The following is a 27,833-nucleotide window of genomic DNA, read 5'->3' on the forward strand; positions in this document are numbered from 1 at the left end:
TTAGTACATTATGCAACGAGCCTATAATGATAGTAATTAAGAAGCGAGTATGGATGTTTATGAAACGAGCGCAAGCGAGTTTCATAATTTTCATACGAGCTTCTTAATTACCATTTTAGGCGAGCTTCATACGACTTTTTATGCTCGACCATATTTCTAACTTTAAATTACAGTATTCAGATGTATACATTTTATTTGTATCTGACATGATCGGAAGTAACCTTGTTCTAGGTCGTGAATTGTGAGATGTGCGCAGACGCGAAAGTATTGATTTTTTCCGAGGAACAATAACGTCATTGACCTTGTGTAATCCGTTAAACTTGGTATAACTTTGATTATTGAATTCGACATTGAAAAACGAGATGACAAATTGAATTTTTTTGAATATTATTTGCAATTAACGCTAATTATTATAGTAACAGAACATAACCTTCTGCGACAGTATTGGATTTCCAGCCTCCGTGACTTTTCGCTAATTGTCTTTCGATTGCATAACCGAGAATAATCGATACTTGCGGTTTTATAACGGTACAAAGCTGACTCATTGGCTGAACACCTGTAAGCTGAGTTGTCATTGGCTGAAAACACCTGAACTTTAATGAGTAGGTGTACTTTAATGACATGCATTAAAGGACTGCTACCAGGTGTATAATTACTACATTTCGGCATGGTCGAGCATAAAATAAAATAAAATATAATATAATATAATATAATATAATATAATATAATATAATATAATATAATATAATATAATATATAATATAATATAATATATAATATAATATAATATAATAGGTATATATAACTTATCTGAAGTCTGATTAGTGGAATACGTAGGTAATCGGCGATGTATGCAATGGAGGGGGAAAGGAACTGACCACCCTATCTCATTATCTCCTAGCCTTGTAAACTGAAACAAGAATAAAACATTCAAACCAACACAACTGTGGTTTTATTCCCGAAACTGGATGATGTATTCTAAATGCTGGTATGTCCCTGATCGAGCACAGATTGGTGTGCTTGTTAAATTGGGAAAGAATACAAGTCCCGCATATCGATACTTTGACTACAGGCAATATTCACATGCATAAGAAACAAATGCATAATTTCTTCTCATCGCTACAACTTGCGCAGTGGTATTACAAGAGTATAATTTTGGTAACCAGAGTTAATTCTCAATGAAGTTTATTTTATTAATATCGCTTTATAATGCTTTCTTAGTACAAAATCAAATTAAGTAGTAAAACCTACTTGTCTTTATAAGTAAGCTACTGGTAGAAAATACCGGCATCAGTTGCATTTTACTGGTAACAAATGTTTTTGACAGTAACGCTATGTAACGGTGAATTGTCTTAAAAACCTCAATTTTTCTCTATTCCATATCTGACTATACCAAATCCACAGTTATCTAGCATCGGTGGAATTGATAATCGAGATGGAGTCCGAAGTTCTGTCATTGATATATCTGACATTCCTCTTAAAACTGAGCAAAAACTAGCTCAAGTTGGATTCCAATCCACGACCAAGTGCAACCTGGAAGTACGAGTCCCGCTCGCTACGCCTATTATCAATCACGTTGTTGGCTTGCATTGGAGACATGACACCAGCCGATGTGGCGTCGCTAAAGTGTATGCAGAAACCTCTAAATTCTTTTTAGACATCCTTTGTTGTGGTTATAGGAGAGTTGTTAGAAAAATATCTGGAAGAATGTTACAAGACGATAATATTAATAATGCGTAATAGGTATAAATAGCATATGCAGCACTTCCCTATTGATCTCTGCTTGATAGTCAAGTATGGTGATGCAGAAGTCGATTGCATCACAAGAGTTTAACGAGAATTGGAAGCTTCTTTGAACACGTTCCAAGTATGATGTCACTTCCATACGTTTCACACGGACACCCACGCGTCAGCAAACTGAGGCTATAAAATAAACGTGTGAAAGGTGAACTTTTCTGCATGCAGGGGCCTAAGAAATCGCGGTCTTTCTAACATTCAGTCAAGTTGACTAGAAGTTGCTTTTACTTCGAAATGAAAAGAAGATTCTGGAATGAACACTCTTTTGAGTACGCAAATTTCGTCTTCGGCGTCAGCTTACATTCTTCCTCCTACTCATTCTTCTTTCTACCTTCTCGTTCTGTTTCTCCTCATCCTTCCCGGTTCATTTTATTCTCTGCTCTCAACCATCTCATTTTTTCCATCTGCTCTCGCTTTTCTTTCTCTTCCTCCTCATATAGCTTTTCTCTTCCTCCCACAAACCATCTCATTTCCCTATTCACATTCTTCTCTCTTCCTCATAATAGTCTACTTTGTTGAGCCAACTGTTCGAAGATAAGTTTGAACCTCATAGGTGGCACCAATAAGGCATCCATCATTCATGAAGTAAGAATCCAGGAGATAATGCGGTAGGGTGGCCACTTCCTTTCCCCTGCCGTTTCATACATCGTTGACTAGCTATTACACTAATTAAATCAGACTTCAGGTCTCATAATATTTTTCATCTAATTTTCCTCTTCATTTCATTAGCGGCCGGTGACCGAAATCCTCGGTGAGACCAGATGCAACTAATTTAAGTGCCTCCGATAGAAAATATTTATTCATATTAATTATTATTGTTATTATATTATTAATATAATTATTACTTTATTATTATTATTATTATTATTATTATTATTATTATTATTATTATTTCACAAATAGGAGATTACTTGTTGTATTATGGGGAAGGAAACAATAATCACCAATTAGGAACAGGATTCTTTGTTCATAAAAGAATAAAATCAGCAGTAAAAAAGGTCGAATTTATCAGTGACAGGTTATCATATTTAGTACTTAAGGGTAGATGGTGCGACATCATAGTTATAAATGCTCACGCCCCTACAGAAGAGAAAGACGACCATATAAAGAATAGCTTCTATGAGGAATTGGAACATACTTTTGATCAGTTCCCTAGATATCACATGAAAATTTTATTGGGGGATTTCAATGCTAAAGTAGGACGGGAGGATATTTTTAGACCAACTATTGGAAAAGAGAGCCTACACGCAATTAGTAATGACAATGGAGTTAGATTAGTCAACTTTGCCACATCGAAAAATTTAATTGTCAAAAGTACAACAGTCCCCCATAAGGATATACATAAATATACTTGGACTTCTCCAGATGGATTGACACACAACCAAATAGATCACATCTTGATAGATAAACGGAGACATACTAGTATAGTAGATATTCGAACTTTCAGGGGTGCAGACTGTAATTCTGACCATTATTTGGTGATTGGAGAATTAAGAGAAAGATTATCAGTAGCCAAGCGAGTAGAGCAACAAGTTAATATTACTAAATTCAATATTTTGAAATTAAAGGACGAGGAAACTAAGCAACATTATCAGGTCGAAATTTCAAATAGGTTTGCCGTATTAGCAAGTTCCGACGAAGTTGACAAAGAGTTAGATGTTAATAGCATGTGGGAAAATATCCGAGACAATATCAAAATTGCAGCTGAACAGAGCATAGGTTATTATGAAAATAAGAAAAAGAAACCGTGGTTTGATGAAGATTGTTGCATGGTAGTAGAAAGAAGGAAACAGGCAAAATTGAAATTCTTACAGGATCCAGTTGAGGAGAAGAGAGATAATTATTTCAATGAAAGACGGGAAGCAAGTCGTACACTTAGGATTAAAAAGAGAGGTTACTTGAAGGAAAAACTGAATGAGGTAGAAACAAATAGTAAGAATAAAAACATTCGAGATTTATATAAGGGTATAAAGGAATTTAAGAACGGATATCAGCCAAGGGTAAACGTGATCAAGGATGAGAATGGTGACTTGCTTGCAGACTCTCCATCAATCCTAAACAGATGGAAAAACTATTTTGCGCAACTACTAAATGTACATAGGCCAAATAGAAATGATCGGGACGAAATTGAAATACAAACTGCTGAGCCATTTATACCCGAACCCACGCTTTCAGAAGTCGAAATTGCGATAGAAAATCTGAAAAAGTACAAGTCTCTAGGTATCGATCAAATTCCAGCAGAATTAATACAAGAGGGTGGGAGTGCATTATATAGCGAAATTTATAAACTTGTACTTGCTATTTGGGAAAAGGAAATTGTACCAGAACAATGGAAGGAGTCCATAATTGTACCTATTTTTAAAAAGGGGGACAAAACCAACTGTGGTAACTTTCGAGGAATATCACTTTTGTTGACGTCGTACAAAATTTTGTCCAATATTCTTTTGAGAAGATTAACTCCGTACGTAGATGAAATTATTGGGGATCATCAGTGCGGTTTTCGGCGTAATAGATCGACTATTGATCAGATTTTTTGTATTCGACAGATAATGGAGAAAAAATGGGAGTATAAGGGTACAGTACATCAGTTATTCATAGATTTCAAAAAGGCTTATGACTCGGTTAAGAGGGAAGTATTATATGATATTCTTATTGAATTTGGTATTCCCAAGAAACTAGTTCGATTAATTAAAATGTGTCTCAGTGAAACATACAGCAGAGTCCGTATAGGTCAGTTTCTATCTGATGCTTTTCCAATTCACTGCGGGCTAAAGCAGGGAGATGCACTATCACCTTTACTTTTTAACTTCGCTCTAGAATATGCCATGAGGAAAGTTCAGGATAACAGGCAGGGTTTGGAATTGAACGGGTTACATCAGCTTCTTGTCTATGCGGATGACGTGAATATGTTAGGAGAAAATACACAAACGATTAGGGAAAACACGGAAATTTTACTTAAAGCAAGTAGAGCGATCGGTTTGGAAGTAAATCCCGAAAAGACAAAGTATATGATTATGTCTCGTGACCAGAATATTGTACGAAATGGAAATATAAAAATTGGAGATTTATCCTTCGAAGAGGTGGAAAAATTCAAATATCTTGGAGCAACAGTAACAAATATAAATGACACTCGGGAGGAAATTAAACGCAGAATAAATATGGGAAATGCGTGTTATTATTCGGTTGAGAAGCTCTTATCATCCAGTCTGCTGTCCAAAAATCTGAAAGTTAGAATTTATAAAACAGTTATATTACCGGTTCTTCTGTATGGTTGTGAAACTTGGACTCTCACTCTGAGAGGGGAACATAGGTTCAGGGTGTTTGAGAATAAGGTGCTAAGGAAAATATTTGGGGCTAAGCGGGATGAAGTTACAGGAGAATGGAGAAAGTTACACAACACAGAACTGCACGCATTGTATTCTTCACCTGACATAATTAGGAACATTAAATCCAGACGTTTGAGATGGGCAGGGCATGTAGCACGTATGGGCGAATCCAGAAATGCATATAGAGTGTTAGTTGGGAGACCGGAGGGAAAAAGACCTTTAGGGAGGCCGAGACGTAGATGGGAGGATACTATTAAAATGGATTTGAGGGAGGTGGGGTATGATGATAGAGACTGGATTAATCTTGCACAGGATAGGGACCGCTGGCGGGCTTATGTGAGGGCGGCAATGAACCTTCGGGTTCCTTAAAAGCCATTTGTAAGTAATTAAGTATTATTATTATTATTATTATTATTATTATTATTATTATTATTAAAAATAATACTGTCACTCACCAAATAAATTGTTATGCTGTGAGTTTGTTTCAATGATTGTGTGAGTGTGATGAAGCAATCCATATTATGCTCAGCTGAAGAAGCATATGTTGAAATTCCCCTGGAAATATTTTTCAGATCGCTGAAGCTCTCAGTAGACACACTGTTCTTCTTTTCTTTCTTTCATTTTTATTTTTTTCCTTTGATAGCAACAAGCAAGGTTTATTTTTATTTAAGATTGTTTTGCACCACATTACTACTTAACCATTTAGGTTGCCCATATCACAATGCAACAGAAACTCGCGTTTTAAGATTATCTGTCAGAAAAGCTGTCAGCGATGGCGTAGGCATCTCGGCAGGCTATATCTTTATTTAAATCTTCCTCGCTTTCAATAGCATTTCTTCTCGAAAAAGGACAATGAATTAACTAGGCGTACATCATCATTATTTCTCGCATCTATTTCTGTTTACAATTTTCCCGAAACACACAACGACATTGAACCACACTCACTACTGTACTACAAAGTACAATAGTACAACACCCTCGCTTAAGTCATAAACTAAGACATAAGGAGAGAGAACAGTGTGGGTCTCTGCCTGCTAAACAGCGGGAATTTTTATGTTATTTATGGCCTATTTAGGAAGACAAGTCGCCACTGTTATACCCACCCCATTCCACCCTCTAGACCGGTCCATGGATGGTGCAACCTCAAAGCCCGCGAAAACATACGAAATGCAGAAGCTAGACCCGGCATGAGCGATCCTGGCCTCAGGAACAAATTTTACTGCAAAACAGGTCTATATCCATCACAAAGTTTTCAAATACTTCTACAGCGATATATGCTTCATTCAAACGACTAATATATTATATAAAAACACAAAATTTGATTTCAATGAAGCCAAGTGACTGAGGCCTGGCCTCACTTGCCTCAGTCAATCAGCCGCCACTGCTTCATTCCCTTTTTCTCTTCCTACAACCCTCTCATTTCTCTTTCTTTCCCTTATATTTTTCCTTCCTATAACCCACCTCATTTCTCTTTCTTTCCCTTATATTTTTCCTTCCTCTTCCTATAACCCACCTCATTTCTCTCTTCCTTAGCTTTTCCCTTCCTCCTCCTATAACCATCTCATTTCCCTCTTTCTTATATTTTCCCCTTTCTTTTCCTATAACCCATCTCATTTCTCTTTTCCTTATATTTTTCTTTCCTCCTCTTATAACTCATCTCATTTCTCTCTTCCTTAGCTTTTCCCTTTCTCCTCCTATAACCCATCTCATTTCTCTTTTCCTTATATTTTTCTTTCCTCCTCTTATAACTCATCTCATTTCTCTCTTACTTAGCTTTTCCCTTTCTCCTCCTATAACCCATCTCATTTCTCTTTTCCTTATATTTTTCTTTCTTCCTCTCATAACTCATCTCATTTCCCTCTTCCTTTGCTTTTACCTTCCTCCTTCTATAACCCATCTCATTTCTCTCTTCCTCATTTTTTTCCTCCTCCTATAACCATTCTCATTCCTATCGTTCTTCTCTTTTCTCTTTCCCCTGAAAACAACTTCCTCCTTGATTTTTTCTGAACTCCTTTACCAAGATTTCATATAACTCAAGATTATTCTGTAAAATCTGTTTCTAATCCTCTTAATATTATCTTTTCATCTATCTTTGTTTAGTTGTATTTGCTTGGTTATTAACGAAAACCTCAAGTTTATTTAATTCTTCCTCCCGCTTCTTATCTGGCCTTCAGAATTTCAAGATCTGTGCTCTCAAACAGATATTCTTATTTCTTAACAAGAAGTATCTCAGTTTCCTACAGAAGCAGCTGCACCGTCATTTGATGATTTCACACTATTTCTCTAGGAGTATGTATACAGAGTGGAAGTGAAATAATCCTGCAGATTTTCATAGCGAATAGCTCATGTTATAAGTAACAAAAAAGTCTAACATCGTATTGGTGGAAAGTTCATAGTTCTCTCAGAAAAAGATGTTTTTTTTTTTCAAATGTTTAACATCATCTTATTCGGTAACTATTGCGAGTAGGATCATAATTTTTGTCCATATCGATAGAAAATGTAACAAAGAATCATTTATTCCTCTGGCGTATTTCCATAGAGGGACGGTTTTCGTGTAAATTTAATTTAAAAACCACTAATTTTAAGCCACTGAACGATGGGAACAGATTGCAATATTGCTACAGATGGAGAGGTTCACCTAGGGCAGTCTCGTCAAGGTCACTCGCCCTACGAGAGGGTTGTGGCTCGCGTGGCAATTGTAGCAGCTGTCTCCTATAGCTAAAAATAATCTACTACGAACTACAACCTAGGGATACTTACAAATGTTACAACGCTTTTACGTTAAATTTATGATAATACATGTAAATCCAGAACTCTATATATAATAACCCATCTCATTTCTCTCTTCCTCATTTTTTTCCTCCTCCTATAACCATTCTCATTCCTATCGTTCTTCTCTTTTCTCTTTCCCCTGAAAACAACTTCCTCCTTGATTTTTTCTGAACTCCTTTACCAAGATTTCATATAACTCAAGATTATTCTGTAAAATCTGTTTCTAATCCTCTTAATATTATCTTTTCATCTATCTTTGTTTAGTTGTATTTGCTTGGTTATTAACGAAAACCTCAAGTTTATTTAATTCTTCCTCCCGCTTCTTATCTGGCCTTCAGAATTTCAAGATCTGTGCTCTCAAACAGATATTCTTATTTCTTAACAAGAAGTATCTCAGTTTCCTACAGAAGCAGCTGCACCGTCATTTGATGATTTCACACTATTTCTCTAGGAGTATGTATACAGAGTGGAAGTGAAATAATCCTGCAGATTTTCATAGCGAATAGCTCATGTTATAAGTAACAAAAAAGTCTAACATCGTATTGGTGGAAAGTTCATAGTTCTCTCAGAAAAAGATGTTTTTTTTTTTTCAAATGTTTAACATCATCTTATTCGGTAACTATTGCGAGTAGGATCATAATTTTTGTCCATATCGATAGAAAATGTAACAAAGAATCATTTATTCCTCTGGCGTATTTCCATAGAGGGACGGTTTTCGTGTAAATTTAATTTAAAAACCAATCATTTTAAGCCACTGAACGATGGGAACAGATTGCAATATTGCTACAGATGGAGAGGTTCACCTAGGGCAGTCTCGTCAAGGTCACTCGCCCTACGAGAGGGTTGTGGCTCGCGTGGCAATTGTAGCAGCTGTCTCCTATAGCTAAAAATAATCTACTACGAACTACAACCTAGGGATACTTACAAATGTTACAACGCTTTTACTTTAAATTTATGATAATACATGTAAATCCAGAACTCTATATATAATATGTTCGTAATGAAATACTCGTATAGTCATGCACGCGGTTTACTCCGAAACTGTAATATTAAACAATATGCTTATTGAAAAATATTTAATTAGTTAATTACATAACATATTATTTTTCCCCTCACATAATGAATAATACATTCTAAATTATTGCTATTTTTAATATTCTGAAGTATGGATAACAGGTTTATAAACATTCGACTTTTGAAATCACTGAAATTTAATTATCTCGCACTTCAAATATTGCACAATAAAATGTTTATTTAGTTCGTAAGTATTGCACAACACGTAATTGTACTTTAAAAAATCTTTCGATATTCACACTTGATCAAGGTTGTACTTCTTGCTTACTTTATTATAACATTACAATAATGATACACATTTAAAAAAGTAAACTCAATCAACAGTAAAATAAAAACAAAAAATACAAACTATGGTTTTAGTATGTTTACTATGACAAGAGACTAGCATCTTAACTTCAGTCGGCCTAGTTGGCGCAGTTGGTATAGCGCTGGCCTTTTATGTCCGATGTTGCGTGTTCGATCCCGGGCCAGGTCGATGGCTTTTAAGTGTGCTTAAATGCGACAGGCTCAAGCCAGTAGATTTACTGGCATGTAAAAGAACTCCTGCGGGACAAAAATTCCGGCACACCACTGATATAACCTCGGCAGTTGCGAGCGTCGTTAAATAAATCATAACATTTAACATTTTCTTAACTTCAGCAATGGAACTCTCAGCTGAGCTGTCAATCATCTGGCCACTGTAGAAAAGATGAACCACGGCTATGGTAAATGCCATCTATGGCTCACTTTGACATGCCTGACCCAGGAAGACAGACCTGAGTTCGTTGATCTCTTACATTTGTATTACGGAAAGAAGGAAGAGGGGTGTGTTAGCGGCGATGTAGTCAGACTGCTGAAACTTCCAACTTAATTTTCTAATTAACCGTGCATTTAACCACAAAACGTAATATTTAAGTGTACCCTGCAGTGTGGCAGTATCTGCAGAGTTATTTCACTTCCAGCCTGTATACAGTCTGTAGATCAAGTGCTAACGCGTTGCTACCATCCAGGCGACCCAGGTTCTATATCCTCTGTCGTGATGGAATTTGTGGTGGACAAAGACGTTGTAGAGGATTTTCTCGGGGTACTCCCGTTTCTCTCTTTAATTCCACCAACATTCTCCACCCGTCATTTCATCTATCATCTGCAATAGTAAAAATGTGCTGGGGCCAAGTCTTGGGGGTAGTACGGGTTTCCGATGCTGATATAGGAAGGGCTTGGGGCTGCGGACCCTTGCGGCTTCACAGGCTACTCGTATGTGAAAGGTATCTGGCTCTGTCAGGGGCTGAGGCATATTGACCCATCTATCAGCGTCGGATTCACAGATGTTACCCAGGCTATCTGTCGGACTTGGACAATCATGGCATATATAGAGCGCACAATGGGGCAAAACGTGCCTAACTGTACGGACGGGTCCGGCTCTCGTAAATCCAGACAGCCAGCCATAACTGTCACAAGATCGCAGTTGGGTTTTTTCTCGGGGTTCTCCAAATTCTCCATTTTAGGCATCTACATCATTCCGTCAACATTTTCTCCATTTCGTCATCATTCCATAGCACTCCCTGAACGCCGGATGGCGACGCACGGAAGGGGCTGGCCTAGGGACGAGTGGAGTGGCTTGCCCGTAACCTGGGTACGCAGCGAACATTGGTATAGTCAGCCGGTGTGGGTTTGAGAATGCACCTAGCTTGAGGGTTATCGCAACAGATTATAAAAAGACGGAGTGCTGGGTCATAATGCCCCCTGCCCGAAGATTACATTCCTTCCTTTCCATAGTGAACTGTCCGAATACTGGTCGAAACCTTGTAAGTGACACCAATAAGGAATCACTCATATTAAACCAGGCGATAATGGGGTAGGGTGGCCAATTCGTTTCCCCCACCTTGCATATATCGCTGACTAGCAACATATTTTAGTAATTAGACTTGTGATTTTCCTCGGCAGCTGATGGATAGTGAACTAAAAAGAAAATTGGATGCATAAAAATACAACGTTTTAATTTCGCTGAACTTAATTTACATTTGCTTTACTATTTGTTTTTTTTTCGAACATTAGTTGTAAATGTTGGAATTCTGGTCATTAACGATGCATACTTTGGATGTTAAATATTGAGCCGAACTTAATTTATTAGGAAATTTTCCATTATTCATAACATATTCAAAATTCGATTATTTTTCAAAATAGCCCTCCAGCATATCGGTATACTCCTGCTATCAACCAAATAGCTTCTTTATTCATTCTTGAAAGGACATCTTAAGTTGGTTGTGCAGTTATTTACGCACTTCTTTCGTTGCAAGTATTTTGCGTCCAAAGTTTTCTTTTCTTTTTTTTTTTCCGCGGCCCAAAAGGGGACAGTCGCATGGGGATAAATTATGGGGTAAGAAGGATTTGTCATTTTCCAGCCAAGTTCAATAGGGGTATCTTCGTGCAGTGAAAACGGGCGTTGTCATGAAGGAGGATGGTGTCTACACACAATTTTTCACGGCTTCTGAACCTTAAGACTCCTTTAAATTTGCATGTAAGTTTGCTGATCTAAGAGAAAACCAATCGATTAATAACAGCTCTTCCACAGTCCAAAATCTCCATTACCTTAGTCATTACATTTTTCTCATTTGATTTCACTTAACTCTGTTTTGATGTTGGAGAATCTGAATATTTTCACTCCTTGTTAGCAATTTTGATTTCAAGAGTGTATAGAGTAGGCCTATATTCAAGTCTCGTCGGCTGTCACAATTTTATTCAGAACTAGTGGCCCTGTTGGCTGTAGCAGTGGAAATGATTGGAACAAAGTTCATTTCATTTTTTTTTTTTTTTTGTTTTATTTAGTCAGATTTCTGGGCACCATCTTGCACATGCTTTTGAAAACGTTATTTGTTGGTGAATATTTTGTTCGATGCTGTCAACACGTAAACATAAGCTCTTATACTCGTGTTTCATTTATCCTGTTAATAGATTAACTACTGGAGCTAAATGACAGCTGTCAGCAGTATGGGATTAAGATAAATGCAAACAAGACGAATACCATGGTTATCGGAAGAAAAATAGAAAAGGTAAATTCGCGAATTCGAAATGAGATAGTGGGACAAGTGGATAGCTTCAAATAATTGAGATGTACTATAAATAGGCCTACTAACATGAGCTGCTGCCAGAAGTCAAACGAAGGATAGCAAAGGCAAGGGAAGCTTTTAACAGAAAAAGGAGCATCTTCTGCGGACCCACGGGAAAAGGACTAAAGAAGAGACTAGTGAAGTGCTTTGTGTGGAGTGTGGCATTGTACTGTATTGGGGCAGTGCATGGCCATTACGAAAAGGGAAGACAAACGACTAGAAACATTTGAAATGGAGAAGAATGAAGTGTGTGAAATGAACAGACAAAATAAGAAATGAAGCTTACTAAGAAGAGAGGGTGAAGACAGAATAATGCTGCAACGATCAGGAAGAGAAACATAAATTGGCTGGACCACTGCTAAGAAGAAACTGCCTACTGAAGGATGCACTGAAAGGAATGGTGAATGGAAGAAAAGTTTTGAGCAGAAGAAGATATCAGATGATAGACTGCATTAAGATATAGGTCTATGAATCGTATGCGGAGACTAAGAGGAAAAAATATTAATCGAGGAAAAATAAAGTTCGCATTAAATTTGAATAATCCATGCAAGTATAATTCTGTTTTTTATTTATTTATTTTCATTCTTAAGAGTTTCTTACCAAGGACCGATGATTATTTTAAGATATATACGCATTACAAAAAACCGACTTGCTCGATTGTTAGGCGAATCTCTCCAATGCAGTAACGTGCAGGAGAAGAAAAAGAAATAAAGGGGAAAAGAAGAAGCAGCAGCAGCAGCAGGAATTTTTAAACTACATTTCAAACGATGGTTACATCGTCATGTATCGACATGTGTACAGGATTCCCCTCTCACGAAGTTCTGGTCGCACAGCTCTAACAATTTCTTAACAACATTCAACGTACAAAAGACACCGTTACGAGTCTTGTGTCAGCTGTTCCAAAATGGGACCATCACAAGTCTTGCCAGTCCTCTGTTGATATGCCACTACTTGTATAACAAATACGAGTATATATTACGTAAGCTAGAGGAGTGCATTTCGATTAGAATAAACTGATTTTTAACATAACCTTCTTTGCTTCTTTAAAATTACTCCAGTCTCATTACTTATTCGCTATATTATGTATTAATGATATGCACGCCATTTTCTTTAAATCCTAAATATGCTGTGTTTGCTTCATGTATGTAACGAAGTAGTTTCAACACTGCATGAAAGACAGTGTGGATTCACATCCCGTTTATTGCAGGCTCCTAGCCACGAAGTTCCACTATGTATCCTAAAACTTATTATAGCCTATTTGCGAAAAAGAAATTAGTTGAATCGCTAAATGTACAGCTGTCAAAAAAAAAAAGTGGCCGCACTCGTGAACAGCGAATATTTTCAAAGTCCACTTCGGGTCGCGGCGATGTTACACGATGCATGTGCTTGTACAAGCAGTTCCGGAACTATGAAAGTGTTCCATATCTACGCCTCGTAGACCAGCGGTAGAGTGCTTGTTTAATGATTCAAAGGTCGTGGGTTCGGGCCTTCTTCAAGTTTTCATTTTATTTTTTAATCTTTCTTTAGCGATGTAAATGATATTCAAATTATCATTTATATCCAGTTATCGTTCTTTATGGATATCACGTTATTTATATTTTGTTATCGTTCTTTAGAGATATGAATAAAATTCAGGTCATCATTTGTATTCTGTTATCGTATTATAACGATATGAATAATAATTATTATTGTATTTCCAATGGGGGTTAGCCGTATTTTACATATGTATGTTAGGGCTATAGTTTTATACAAAAAAAAGATAAGCATAAAGAGAAATGGAAAAGAAAATTAAATTAGCTTACGCGATGTAAACAAAACATAAACAATCCGTAAATTAGGCATTGCGATTGCAAAACAAATATCAGGTATCAATTTGTAACATACAAAAACATTAACAACACACATACGTAACACTTCTATAACACAAATATGCAGCTTTCCGTACCATACATCATAAATTAATACACAATAGTCACACAAACACAATCAAACTATAATTACGACATTGCGACGACATCAAGCATCCCATAACTGACTCACATACATAACAAATCAAGCATCCGTTACAACACATACACTTCAACATAGTAACCACACTTTTAAAAGTTACAAATTTGGCTCCAAGAAGAATAAATAGGACACTGTTACTAATTACTATTCTTCTATAATTTCTTAAATACATCTGTAATAAATCTGTGAAATTCCGATATGAATAATATTCATGTTTTTTTTATATTGTTATCGTTCTTTAGCGATTTAAATAATATTCGAGTTATCATTTATATTCTGTTTTCCTTCATTAGCATTATAAAACAGTATTCAAGTTATTTATATTGTTATTGTTCTTTTGCAATATATTAATTAAACAAACCGATATTTATAATTTATATTCTGTTATCGTTCTTTAGTGATACTGTATAAATAATATTCAAGTTATTTATATTGTAATCGTTCTTTAGCGATATAAATAACATAAATTTAATATTAGGTTTGGAAAAATCCAGTTGCATAATACTGGTATTAGTTTTTCTTTTTGTATTATTACATTATACTATCTTGAACCACAATAAAATGAAAAGGAGTAACGAGGAATTGAACCTGAGATGTTGACATCTAAATTCCGACGTTCGTCCGCTGAGCTACGAGAGCAAAAGTGTGGAAACATTTTTGGAAAAATTGGCCCAATCACACTCTAAGATCTTCTGATGATTCGTAGAAGCTAGTCCAGGATGCGGGGGGCAAAGGCTAATTGAGATTTCCCGGTCTCTGACTGGGTCACACATCCTGATAGAATTAATATTTAACCCTTGCCGTGACTTTCGGTGAAGTCCGGAGGGCCCAATTAGTCAAATCCACTCTCCTATCTCCACGCTTGGGCCCCTTGGAATTTAATAAGATGCGAAAGAGATAGTGGTGTGCGGAAAGCAACGGGATGTTACCGCATTTAGGCCTATCCTTCCCAAGAAAACTGCAAACATGAACAAAGGAAGCTTTTAATAGAAGAAGAAGGATCTTCTGCGGACCTCTGGAAAAAGAACTAAGGAAGAGACTAGTGAAGTGCTTTGTGTGGAGTGTGGCATTGTATGGGGAAAGAACATGGACATTACGACGAAATGAAGAGAAACGAATTGAAGCATTTGAAATGTGGATGTGGAGAAGAACGGTGCGTGTAAAGTGGACAGGCAGAATAAGAAATAAAATTGTGTTTGAAAAAGTGAGTGAAGAAAGAATGATGCTGAAACTGATTAGAAAGAGAAAAAGGAATTGGTTGGGTCTCTGGTTGAAAAGAATAATAGACTACATTAGGATATGTGGATCATATGCGGAGACTAAGAGGAAGGCAGAAAATAGGAAAGATTGGAGATTGCTGGGTTTGCAATGTAAGACCTGCCCATGGACAGAACATTTATGTGTGTATGTTCAGAATGCCTGGAATATCGTGTCTAAGAACAGTCGCTATTTGCAAAGACTAGTCAATTCCATGCCCACTCGACTGCAAGATGATTGAGATAAGAGGAAGATAGACTAAATATTGAATTGTGGCTTTTTGTTTGAATGTTTTAAGGCCGACGCCAGAAAATTTCTTTTGTTTATGCCACGAAAGATATTTTTATTGAGAATAAAATCTTTTTTCTTTCCATTTGCAGCCACAATATCATAATGATAAAGTCATGGCATAATATATTAATGAACCTGATGTTAATTACTAAAATAATCGTAAAAGAGAAAGGAGCCATTATGTATAGTTTGTCTCTCTCAAAAACAGAACAGAAAAGAACATAAAAAGCACGTGGTTGTAGTCGAACGCAGGACCTCATGAATAAGAGGCCTGAACGCTACCATTATGCTATCGATAACACACAGAATACTTCAATTATAACTGTAGATATCAGGCAACGTGGTCCAACAACATGTAACATCGCCTGTCTCCGAATTGTAGCGAAGATACCCGAAGGGAACTTTGATACAGGAGAGCGGCCACTTTTTCTTTTGACAGCTGTACAAAGGTGACATGTGCACTCTTATAAATTTTACAGGAGACACAAAAAACTCTTTTCATATTTCATACCTATTATTATTATTATTATTATTATTATTATTATTATTATTAGTTTTAAGAACTCTTGATGTTTAAGTATTTATGCTACAAGTAATTTAGGAGCATTTAAAGAATTCTGCATTCATCTATTTTGACAGAGCAAGAGATTAAAATTATTGGACGTGTCACTTTTCTGCATTTAGCGTTATTTACTTTTAATGAAAATTGTTAAAGAGCCCATTAATGTATAGCAAATACAAAAAATCTTAGATCTAATTTCTTTTCTTTCAACAATGTAGGCCCACCAAATACAACAATTCAAGACAAAGTTTTAATGCAAAATTAAACCGGTAATAATGTATTATAGAACTAGGAAATACAACAATGTAGGACAGAATAAGTAGTGCAAAACTGAAGCAGTAGTGATGTATTAATAGGTTTTCAAGTACAACAATGTAGGACAAAATTTATAATGCAAAATTAAAGCAAAGAAAAGAGACATGTTCAGGATATTTATATCCTTTCTACATCAAATGGATAATATTCTTGTAGCTGTAGCTGCCACAACAGTGACAAAAAAAGGTTCTTTTCTGCATAAAACGATGGTTTTTGCACCTGAAGATGCTACCTACTGACTATAAAACTTATTTTTGCAAAATACAAAAGTGGACATGTCACCTTTCTACATTTAGCGATTCAGTTATAGGCTTACTTCAACGTCAGATATCGATCGATACTACTGGAGAAGGAAGGAGAAAATTGTATAAGCAACGATCTTACTGAGTGATAGTATAAGGCAAAGAGAAAAGGAGAGGACTATGAGAAGAATAAGAAGACTGAGAAATAAGTAACTAATAATGTGTATTATTTCCGGAGAATCAGCTCGATATATCAATTTAACAGAAGTAGACTGTGGAAATCGTTTTTAGTTTCTTTTCAAGCAGTTATTTGATTAACTTTTTACTATAGACACTAAAAATATGAAATTTCATATTTTAAAATCCAAACCATTTCTGACAGTGATATAGGAACAAGGTATTTTCATGATTCATGATGTGCTGAATGCAATTAACGCTAAAAATTGTCATATTTCATAATATTTCGGCAAAATTTTCACATTTCATCAAAGTCTTCAGGTTTTTCCATATTTTTCACTATCCCCCCCCCCCCCCTCCTTAATACTCCTGTAACTACAACCGAATTGGACTTTTCAGATATTATAAGAAGACAATAGAGATGTTTTCCAGAACACACTTGAAAAAGTCAAGCTACCCATTTCACCAACATTCCATAGGGCAAATGAATCTTCAAATTCTCCTTTACAGTAATTGAGCCCGTAGCGTCAATGAATTCGAGAGCAGAAACAAAATATTAAATGATTCCTATTCCACCTTTGCTCTTTCTTTCGAATCGAGTAAAAGTGTTTTCAATATTGTCATATCTACTTTTATACGTGTAAATTAATGTTTTAAATGGGTTCCAACTATAAATTTTGTTGTCTACTTAATTACTGCTCTCTTTTATTTTGCAACTTCTTGGGCTTTCATCGTGCAGAACAAATTAACTGACAGAAGGTGTAATCTTTTGATTATGAAAAGTCAAATTATGATTAACAGTTACATCAAGATCTTTTACGCAATATATTCGTTCCAATGATTCATCATTCATTGTACAATTCACCTCTTAAATAAGATGTACTCCTTGTATAAAATCATATAACAATATTTCTTATTCAAATTTAACCCATTATTTAAAAGCCATTGATAAAATTCTTGATTAACTAAAAGTTAATTTTGCATTAATTTAAATATCTTTAGATCATCAGCATAAAATAAACATTCTGAATATTTAATTAATTTAGGCAAATCATTAATATATATCAAGAATAATAGTGAGCCAAGATTTGAACTTTGAGGTACTCCGAAATTAACATATACCGTTGGCAGCCACCGACGAGCCAATATTGTAGCAATAGACAGAAATATTGAAAGAGGCCTTATTATGTATCCCACCGTGAGAATGGAGCAACACATGCAACAGGTAACGTAAGTGAGCGACGAAACGTCCATGTTCAGTGAGAGTTATAGTGTAGGATATTTCAAAAGTCAGTTCAAATATTAAACCGCTATAAATATTATAATATTTGAGATAGGAGAAAAAACAAAAAATATCACAGTGTTGAGCAAACAACGGAATTTACAAAACATTGGGAAGATGTCCGCCGTTCTCTTGTTCAACGTACAGCATTCTGTCTGAGACATCATCCACAGCATTTTGCAGATAATGTCTTGGAATATTGGCAATTTCTTGCGAGAGGGCATCTTTCAGTTGCACTAGGGTTGTTGGATGTGTCAGGAAAACTCGTCCTCTAAGGTAACCACACAACCAAAAGTCGGCCGGATTGAAATCTGGAGATCGCGTAGGCCATGTTGAACAAGAGAACGGCGGACATCTTTCGAATGTTTTGTAAACCCCGTTGTTTGCACATCACTGTGATGTTTTTGTTTTTTTCTCTATCTCAAATATTATATTTATAGCGGTTTAATGTTTGAACTGATGTCTAGGTTTACTGCAGCATGATATAGAAAGTATTTGTCTGTAAATTTTTAGGACTCTATACTTACACTAAATACTCATTTGTATTCTACATATTAATGTGATTGTGTCACAATTTTAAAGCAATTTTTATAATTAGTAATACTAGTTTCCAAATTAGCACAGTTTTCATATTAATTAAATTAAATTAAATTCTTGTATGTTTGTAATCAGGATCTGAATGGTCACCTGGTCTTAAGGCAGATGTCTCCCTTTCTTTGTGAGAAAGTTTTATTTATAACTCAGACTGATGGTATTTAACATATCACTGTCTATTTCTTAAATATGAACTCAATAACTTTACAATTTGTTATGAAAGTCCTTAATAATTTAATTTTTACAAAAGATGATTGTGATCAATCTTATCGAATGCTTTAGTCATAGCTGCATAAATAGTATTAACTTGAAATTTACAATCTAAACTATATTGATACAACCACAAGCATAGACGTAATTTCTTTTGAATTGGTTAATACTTCTTTTTTAATTTGGAAGAATTAGGGACAATCACACGCATCTCTTTGATTTCTTTTTAATTAGTTGTTTTATGGGGGTGGAAGAAGTAGGTACAGTACAACCAAACGCATCGACTTGATATCTTTTGAATTAAGCCGCATATTTTGTGAATGTGAAAGAAGTAGGTACAACCACACGCATCATCATGATTTCTTTTAAATTAACCCGTGATATTTTATTATCACGACACATTACCGCATCCTGTCCGTTTGTTGTAACACACAGAAAGTGGTGAACAGTAATTTCCGGTATACATGCTCAGAATCAGAGGTTCTTAGTACAATATCAACATATTATGTAACGCTATACATTTTATACTTTTACACGTAATAGTGAAGTCTATTTCTGTAGGATCACATCAAAACATCAACACCAGAAAGTTTTTAGATTAAAAATTGTATGTTGTCGTGTTAAATAATATTAGATTATGAAAGTTCCTTTCATGTGTATTTTCTACCAATTTTCTTCTACACTCTGCTAATCGAGCTGGAACTGAGACTAGTGTAAAAATCGTGTAAACCGCATACCACCTTCTTTAGAAGGGTCAATGTGCATAACTAATTTATGCCCTCTACCACTGCCATATAGTATACATTTCGAATTACGATAGACAAAAGCAAACTACTGTAACATAAACATTATTTTCTCATTATCCATAGACTCAATATAAAATGGTTCGTGTTAAGGAAGACTGTACGAAAAATATTGAACATCACGTTAAAATTTACAGAATTCTGTAAAGGAAAAGCATACCTGTCACGTTATGAATTTATTATTATGAATTAGATTAGAAGCTTAGTATTCAGCTACAGCGGAAGACAGACAGGCTCAAATGCATCAAGATAGAAGAAACTGCTAATTATATTGCCAGTGAATTTGTCAAAATCATGTGAAAGTAACGTCAGATATATGTACAACCCTGAGAGATACGAACTGTTTTTTTTTCCTTGTTAGAGAGAGTGAGGGAACATCCCACGCACTACGACCTGATGTCTATTGTACACTCCCCTATATGGGATGAGTTGCATGCCCACCGATCCTCTATGCGCACCGACCTAACCACTTGACTCCCTTAACGACCGGTCCCTACAGCCAACAGAGTCCATGTACCACTCCTGCTTCGGCAACCCCCCCCCCCAAGACTCCCTTAACGGTCCGAGGCGGAAGTCCTCCCCCGAGAAGGTCTGCCCCTGGTTCCGTTCCAGAAGCTATCCATCATCACATGAATACAATCCACGAAGGCCGGTCGAGAGAGCCAGCAGCTTCGGAGGGCCGCCTGTAGAGCAATCTGAAAATCAGAAGAAGTAATGGGATGATGAATGAAAGGATGATAGGTGAGGAAAGGAAGTGGCGAAGATGAGTGGGGTTCCAATCGCGTGATAAAGTTACCCGATATTCATTCATAGGAGTGAGGGAAAAATCCCGAAAAAATCTCACCCAGGCAACTCGTCCCGACCGGGAATCGAACTCGGACCCGCTGGGTTCGGAGTTAGACTCGCCAACTCCTCAGCCACAACGGTGGACGATATTAACTGTTACTAGGGTAATTAAAATATGATGTCAAACCAGACTTTGGTCTATTTACGTTTGATATTTCAGTAATTACTCATGGAATGCTCGTGATGTTTTCCCCATTTCGTCGACATGACGAGTCGTCGCTTATAAACTGTCGAAAAAGAGAGCGACACTAGCCATTCCTTTTCAGTTTATTGGCTACTTCAGCCGTATAGTCCGGCAACTCTTACGCAGCCTAGGGTAAAATACGTAACATATTTCATTCTCAGATTGATTATTGCGATGGTTAAGAAGTGTCACCTCGTATCTGTGAATTTGTAGGTGAATCTGAAAACTGTTTTAAAAATAAATTTCTCTCAAAATGGGACAAACTTTTTATATATGTTTCTGCTTTAAAAAATCTTTTACTCGAGGACAAAATATTAGTTAGTTGCCCAATTTTATGAACATAATAATGTAGTTATTCTAATTAATTATGTAGTTAAATTAAATTCCTATTTTTGTAGATACGAGGTATCACTTCTTAGCTATCGATTTGTGAACATTTACGGGCGCACGATCTCTCGAAAACTTTAGAAGGTTTCGAAAACGCACACATTCACTACAGTGAGTGGTCTAGTAGTCTTTGCACGCAGCTGTCAGTGTGAGTTTGCAATGAGTTCACTAGTACGAACTATCACCAATGAAGGAGTTGAGTGCGTTACGCACAATAATTATAAATACAGAAAATTTCATGTGCTTGATGGTGGTAATATGTTTCACTCTTGTCAATTCAATTTAGGGCAGAGCTGGTACCTTCAAATTTCAGAGTCAGGATTAAATCTTTAGTACAAGAGTGAAGGTGAGTCCAGTGAATGATTGAAATTTTCCTTTAGTTGTCTTATTTGATGTCAGATGAAATCGAAGAAGTATTTGTAGATCTTATTGGTGTTGCGCCAGAAATGGACAAATTTAGCTGTTTCTGTGACAATTCTACTATATAAACTAACGTGGCCAAAGACAAAAAATCCTTTCTCCTGTATTGTGGGCTCTTCCTACTACTGATATTTCAAGCACTACTAATGGAAGTCTTTTCATAAACATTCTAAAGATAATTTGGTCACAACCATCAATACATTTAGTCATATCAAGCAGAAACATATTTTAAAACTCGAGATATCGGCAAAATGCGCAAAAGCAAGAGGGAAAAAAACATATGCATGCATTAAAAAACATCAGAAAGGGTATGCCAGAAGAGAGATTAACAGACTGCAGTTTAAAAAGAAGATTCGGTTTGCTTAACTTTACAAAAAATTACAGTAATAATGAATTCGGAACCAATTTCAACTAATTCTATTACAAGAGCGCTGACAAATTTTTAACCATACCTTTGCTACTCTACGTATGTGCAACGTACGTGCATACGTATGTATTGCAATTTTGTTGTATGTCCCTACATAAAGTAGTACTAGACAATTCTAAGTCTGTATAGTCTAATTGGAAAGGAAAATTAATATGCTCTTTTCATATAATCTAAGGTGCGCTTATGACGTATTTTTAACTTTAGATTTTGTGCTCATTTAACTGAAAGAAAAAGAGTACAATGTGCGCTTTTAATGAGCACTGTAACACTTCACGCTGTTAACTCCTATTAGTTGGGTTGACACTTATACAGATTCTTCTTCTTATATTTCCTAAATGGGTATGTTTACAGTAATATGTAAAGTATTTCATATAAGTTAAAATCCTATTTCAGGTAAATTGTCTTATAGAGTAATTTTGGTATTACGGATTTAAATATTCTAATCATAAAAAACGAAATATAATACATGCATAAGAGGAATTAAATAAAGTCTGATATTTAGTGATGGTCCGATAATAATTATTATTACAAACTCTGAAAATGTTAAATATTTAGGAGTGATAATTAGTAAGTATAAGTAGTCAGAATAATTTTGGAAATAACAGGAGTATCGCTAGGGCAACGAATATTCTGAATCTTTGAACAATCAAGCGAGATTACATAGACGAGCATAAAATAATAAACAGAAATACAACCCCTGTTACCAACGGAGGGTTGTAACATGATAAATTAAATTATATATATATATATATATATATATATATATATATATATATATATATATAAAACGGCAGCAGAGACGAAATAAGAAAAATAACAGTAAGACATTACGTCTTGTCAGTATGACTGCATACAACCCAACACTAGACTAAATCAAAACTTTAGAGGAAAATGGGTACAACAAACTCTAAAAATGGGTTGCAATATGTACGATAATTCTCGTATGTATACGAGATTTCTTACTTTTCGTACGATTGAACAGAGCAAACCTCTCCTCGTATGCAAATGTACCAGAATTCTAACATCACATCCTTTTTGACGTGTAACGTCTATATTCGATCTACACTAACAGAAAAAAATGAGACTTGTAAATTGTATGTATTTAACCTGATTCCATTACCTTAACTCCTCTACAGACGTTACACGTAATAGTGACTTCTTCAAACACCCTCTTACTTTCTATAATATTTTTAAATACTGAAAGGGAACAACACCAGAACCTTAACAATGAGTACAAAAAGATGTCTAAGGTTCTGCTAAACATGATACTATGTTAACATTATATTCAGATGAAATTTATATTTGAAAATATTGAAAGGGAACAAGACCACAACCTTAACAATGAGTGCAGAAAGATGTCTAAGGTTCTGCTAAACATGACAATATACAAGGTGTTTCAAAAATACGGGGCATAATTTCAGGTATGTATTTCCCACATGTAGACAATCAAAATAGTTCATTACAACATGTGTCCGGAAATGCTTCATTTCCGAGTTATGGCCTTCACAACATTGAAATTCACCGGAACGTTTTTCTTTCCACCCGGTCGTTGTCATTACAGAAGATGTTCAAAATGTTCACCTCCTGCTTGAATACAGACCTCACATCGATGACTCATTGACCTGCGAACACGATCCCAAACTCCAGGAGTATTGCGTATGTCCTCAGAACATGCCACAATTCGATTCCGAAGGGATTCCAAATCAGGCACCGGAGACGAATAAACCAATGATTTTAAATGGCCCCACAAGTAGAAATCGAGAGGGTTCAGATCAGGTGAGCGTGGAGGCCAAGCAATTGGACCACCTCTACCTATCCATCGATCAGGAAACCTTCGATCCAAGTACCGGCGAGCCGTACGACTGAAGTGTGCAGGAGCGCCATCATGCAAGAAGTGAATGTGTTGACGATTGATCAGTGGAGTGTCTTCTAAAACATGAGGTATGGTGTTTTCCAGGAAGTTTGTGTACGCCTGCCCCGTACCTAAGTCTGTTTACAAGTACATGGGGTCCAACTAATCGATCACCAATGATACCGGCCCACCTGTTGAGGGAGAACCGCACCTGGTGATGAGATGGAACAGTTGCACATGGGTCTTCATACGCCCATACATGCTGATTGTGGAAATTTGTTATGCCATCTCGTGTGAACTGTGCTTCATCTGTAAATAAAAGTTCGGATTTACACCACACTGCTGCAAGAACCACTGACAGAACCTAACTCGTGCAGGGTAATCTGCTGGTGACAGGGCCTGTACACGTTGCAAATAATAAGGATACAATTGATACTCTTTCAACAGTCTCCAGACAGTCGTATGAGGAACATTGACTTGCAACGCTACCCTTCGTGTGCTAATAGAAGGAGTCATGTTCACAGCCTCCAGAATCTCCTCCTGTACTTCTGGAGTTGTAGATCTTGGTCGTCCCCTTCCCAAACCAGGAGAGTTAAATTTTCCATACTTGCACAGACGGTAATGGAGACGTACAAATGTCTTCCGGGTACCTCTCCTGGTACAAACGACGAGCCAGCGCAGCATTGCCGTCCGCCTTACCGTACATGAAGTGTATCTCTGCCAGCTCTTGATTTGAATACATGTCGCACAGTCTAACGCCTACACAACACTGAATGTAACCTTCGCCTCGGAATGAACTGTCAGAGTGCCCTCTTAATGTCTCCTTTGACGGCAACGACCCGCGGAAAGAAAAACGCTCTGGTGAATTTCAATGTTGTGAAGGCCATAACTCGGAAATAAAGCATTTCCGGACACATGTTGTAAAGAACTATTTTGATTGTCTACATGTGGGAAATACATACCTGAAATTATGCCCCGTATTTTTAAACACCCTGTATATTAATATTATATTCAGATGAAATTTATATTTAAAACTATTGAAAGGGAACAAGACCAGAACTTAACAATGAGTGCAGAAAGATGTCTAAGGTTCTGTTAAACATAATAATATATTAACATTATATTCAGATGAAATTTATACTTAAAAATATTGAAAGGGAACAAAACCAGTACCTTAACAATGAGTGCAGAAAGATGTCTAAGGTTCTGCTAAACATGATAATATATTAACGTTATATTCAGATGAAATTTATATTTTAAAATACTGAAAGGGAACAAGACCAGAACTTAACAATGAGTGCAGAAAAATGTCTAAGGTTCTGCTAAACATGATAATATATTAACGTTATATTCAGATGAAATTTATATTTTAAAATACTGAAAGGGAACAAGACCAGAACTTAACAATGAGTGCAGAAAGATGTCTAAGGTTCTGCTAAACATGATAATATATTAACGTTACATTCAGATGAAATTTATATTTTAAAATACTGAAAGAGAACAAGACCAAAACTTAACAATGAGTGCAGAAAGATGTCTAAGGTTCTGCTAAACATGATAATATATTAACGTTATATTCAGATGAAATTTATATTTAAAAATATTGAAAAGGAACAAGACCCGAACTTAACAATGAGTGCAGAAAGATGTCTAAGGTTCTGCTAAACATGATAATATATTAACGTTATATTCAGATGAAATTTATGTTTAAAAATATTGAAAGGGAACAAGACCAGAACTTAATAATGAGTGCAGAAAGATGTCTAAGGTTCTGCTAAACATGATAATATATTAACGTTATATTCAGATGAAATTTATATTTAAAAATATTGAAAGAAAACAAGACCTGAACTTAACAATGAGTGCAAAAAGATGTCTAAGGTTCTGCTAAACATGATAATATATTAACGTTATATTCAGATGAAATTTATAATTTAAAATACTGAAAGAGAACAAGACCAGAACTTAACAATGAGTGCAGAAAGATCTCTAAGGTTTTGCTGAACATGATAATATATTAACGTTATATTCAGATGAAATTTATATTTTAAAATACTGAAAGGGAACAAGACCAGAACTTAACAATGAGTGCAGAAAGATGTCTAAGGTTTTGCTAAACATGATAATATATTAACGTTATATTCAGATGAAATGTATATTTAAAAATATTGAAAGGGAACAAGACCAGAACCATGTCTAAGGTTCTGCTAAGCATGATAATAAATTACCATTATATTCTTCTTTCCTAATGAAGTGCTCGCTACAATTTTCTTCTATTGAAGCACTCAATTCCTATCGTCTAGCTTTGTTTTGTTTTGACATGTTCACTAACAGCAGACCTGAAATGTGTACGCCGCGCTATACTCCATACATAGCTACACTATTGCGGGTTGTTTGGAGGCCTTAGGTAAGCAAATGCAGGATTCTATTTATCATCTTCACCCACTACTTACATTACATTTACAGCCCGCCAAAGTGGTGTGCAGCTTGAAAATGGGTCAGTCCTGCCATCTATCCGCAATATGCGGAACCCGAATCACAAAGTGAAGAGCGCGCGCACGCGCACGTACACACACACTTTAGTCATTAAAATATAAGATTATTAATTTTATTATGTCACAATACATGATTACTAGCTAATTTCACGTAGGGGAAATTGTTACCATCATGAATAATGAATTTCGGTCAAAATATGAGAATTTTGCCTTATTAGTGCAACACTGGTAGAGATAGATTACCAAAGTCAATGGTATAATACCGGACAGAAGAAGACAAGATCAAGGCCTTCTTGACAGCTAACTAGAACGGTACAGACCATTGGGCTTAAAACTGTGATTACATTATTATTTCCGAATTTATTTTCGAAACCTAAACAATTGAAGGGTCTGGGGGGGGGGGAACTCTATTTTATTACATTTTTCAGGAAAGAATTATTAATTGCTTTCCTCTTGCGCCAAATACACAATCTCTTGTAGCACGTTCAATTTTCAGCGGATCTACCTCGTTCTTGTACCAAACATGCCATATTTTTTCCTATTAGATAGAAGAAATTAAATTTTGTGAATTTTGGAGTTACTTCCATCTTGCACTAAGCCCTTCAATTCTTGTAAATAAGATTCCTGGAGTGAAAGGATGCAAGGTTATTTTCAAACATCAGTGTAAAATAGCAACTTCAGTACCGTCTGTGCCAGTTTCAGGAGGCCTGAGGCAGTCTTGAGGTAGCCAGTGTTGAGGATGATGGCCGTCGACGTGGTCGTCGTGGTTGTCCTGGTGATGGTCACAGAATGCGACATCTTGTCTCTTCAATCTGTAAAAACACAGAATAACACTACTATAGCCTATCATGTTATCCATGCGATCATCACAAGGAAATAAATTACACTGGTCAACACTGAAAATGCTTCGAAGACTGAAGTAATCAATCCTTACTAAATTTAGGTCGCTGACCACGAATATGACAATTTTTGTTAATTGGTTCGTTTTGGCGATATACCATATGACAGGATGTGGTCCGTCCTTTATAAATATTATATGAAATCAAGATTTGTACTAGTTTTAACACCCCTGAATGAAAAGGGGTTCGTTTTAAGACTTCCACTGACAAAGTGAGGTTCACAACACTAGGCAGTTGCTATTGAAGATCTTGTTAGTGAAAATGTGTTTTCTTTACTGTATTTTGTTCAATTTTGCACATTCTGTCGTGGTGAGATCCTTGTGATTTCCTGTGAGCGATATTTTTATCTGCTGTTATTAAACATAGTACGTAAATGTGTAAACAGTCTAGTCAATTTTTTTTTTTTTTTTTTACTTTAAGAAAAATATTCGTTAAAAGTATGAATTAAAACGGAGATGTATTCAAATATTTTCTGCATAAATTTTCACGAGTCACTGGAAATAAAATCAAGGAGGTACTTTTATT

General features: G+C 35.9%; 1 protein-coding gene across 6 annotated transcripts in view; it reads right to left on the bottom strand.

The window, feature by feature from the left end:
- The window catches only part of LOC138696238 (CKLF-like MARVEL transmembrane domain-containing protein 8), a 131,228-nt gene that overhangs the window by 51,422 nt on the left and 51,973 nt on the right, over positions 1-27,833 (bottom strand). For all 6 annotated transcript variants that reach the window (XM_069820913.1, XM_069820916.1, XM_069820917.1 and 3 more), the window contains one exon: positions 27,094-27,221. In XM_069820913.1, the coding sequence (XP_069677014.1) occupies positions 27,094-27,207 (114 nt within the window). In that variant the 5' untranslated portion in view covers positions 27,208-27,221. The remainder of the gene's footprint in view (positions 1-27,093; positions 27,222-27,833) is intronic.

This window comes from Periplaneta americana, chromosome 3 (genome assembly GCF_040183065.1).
Source record: "Periplaneta americana isolate PAMFEO1 chromosome 3, P.americana_PAMFEO1_priV1, whole genome shotgun sequence".
Lineage (NCBI taxonomy): Eukaryota > Metazoa > Arthropoda > Insecta > Blattodea > Blattidae > Periplaneta > Periplaneta americana.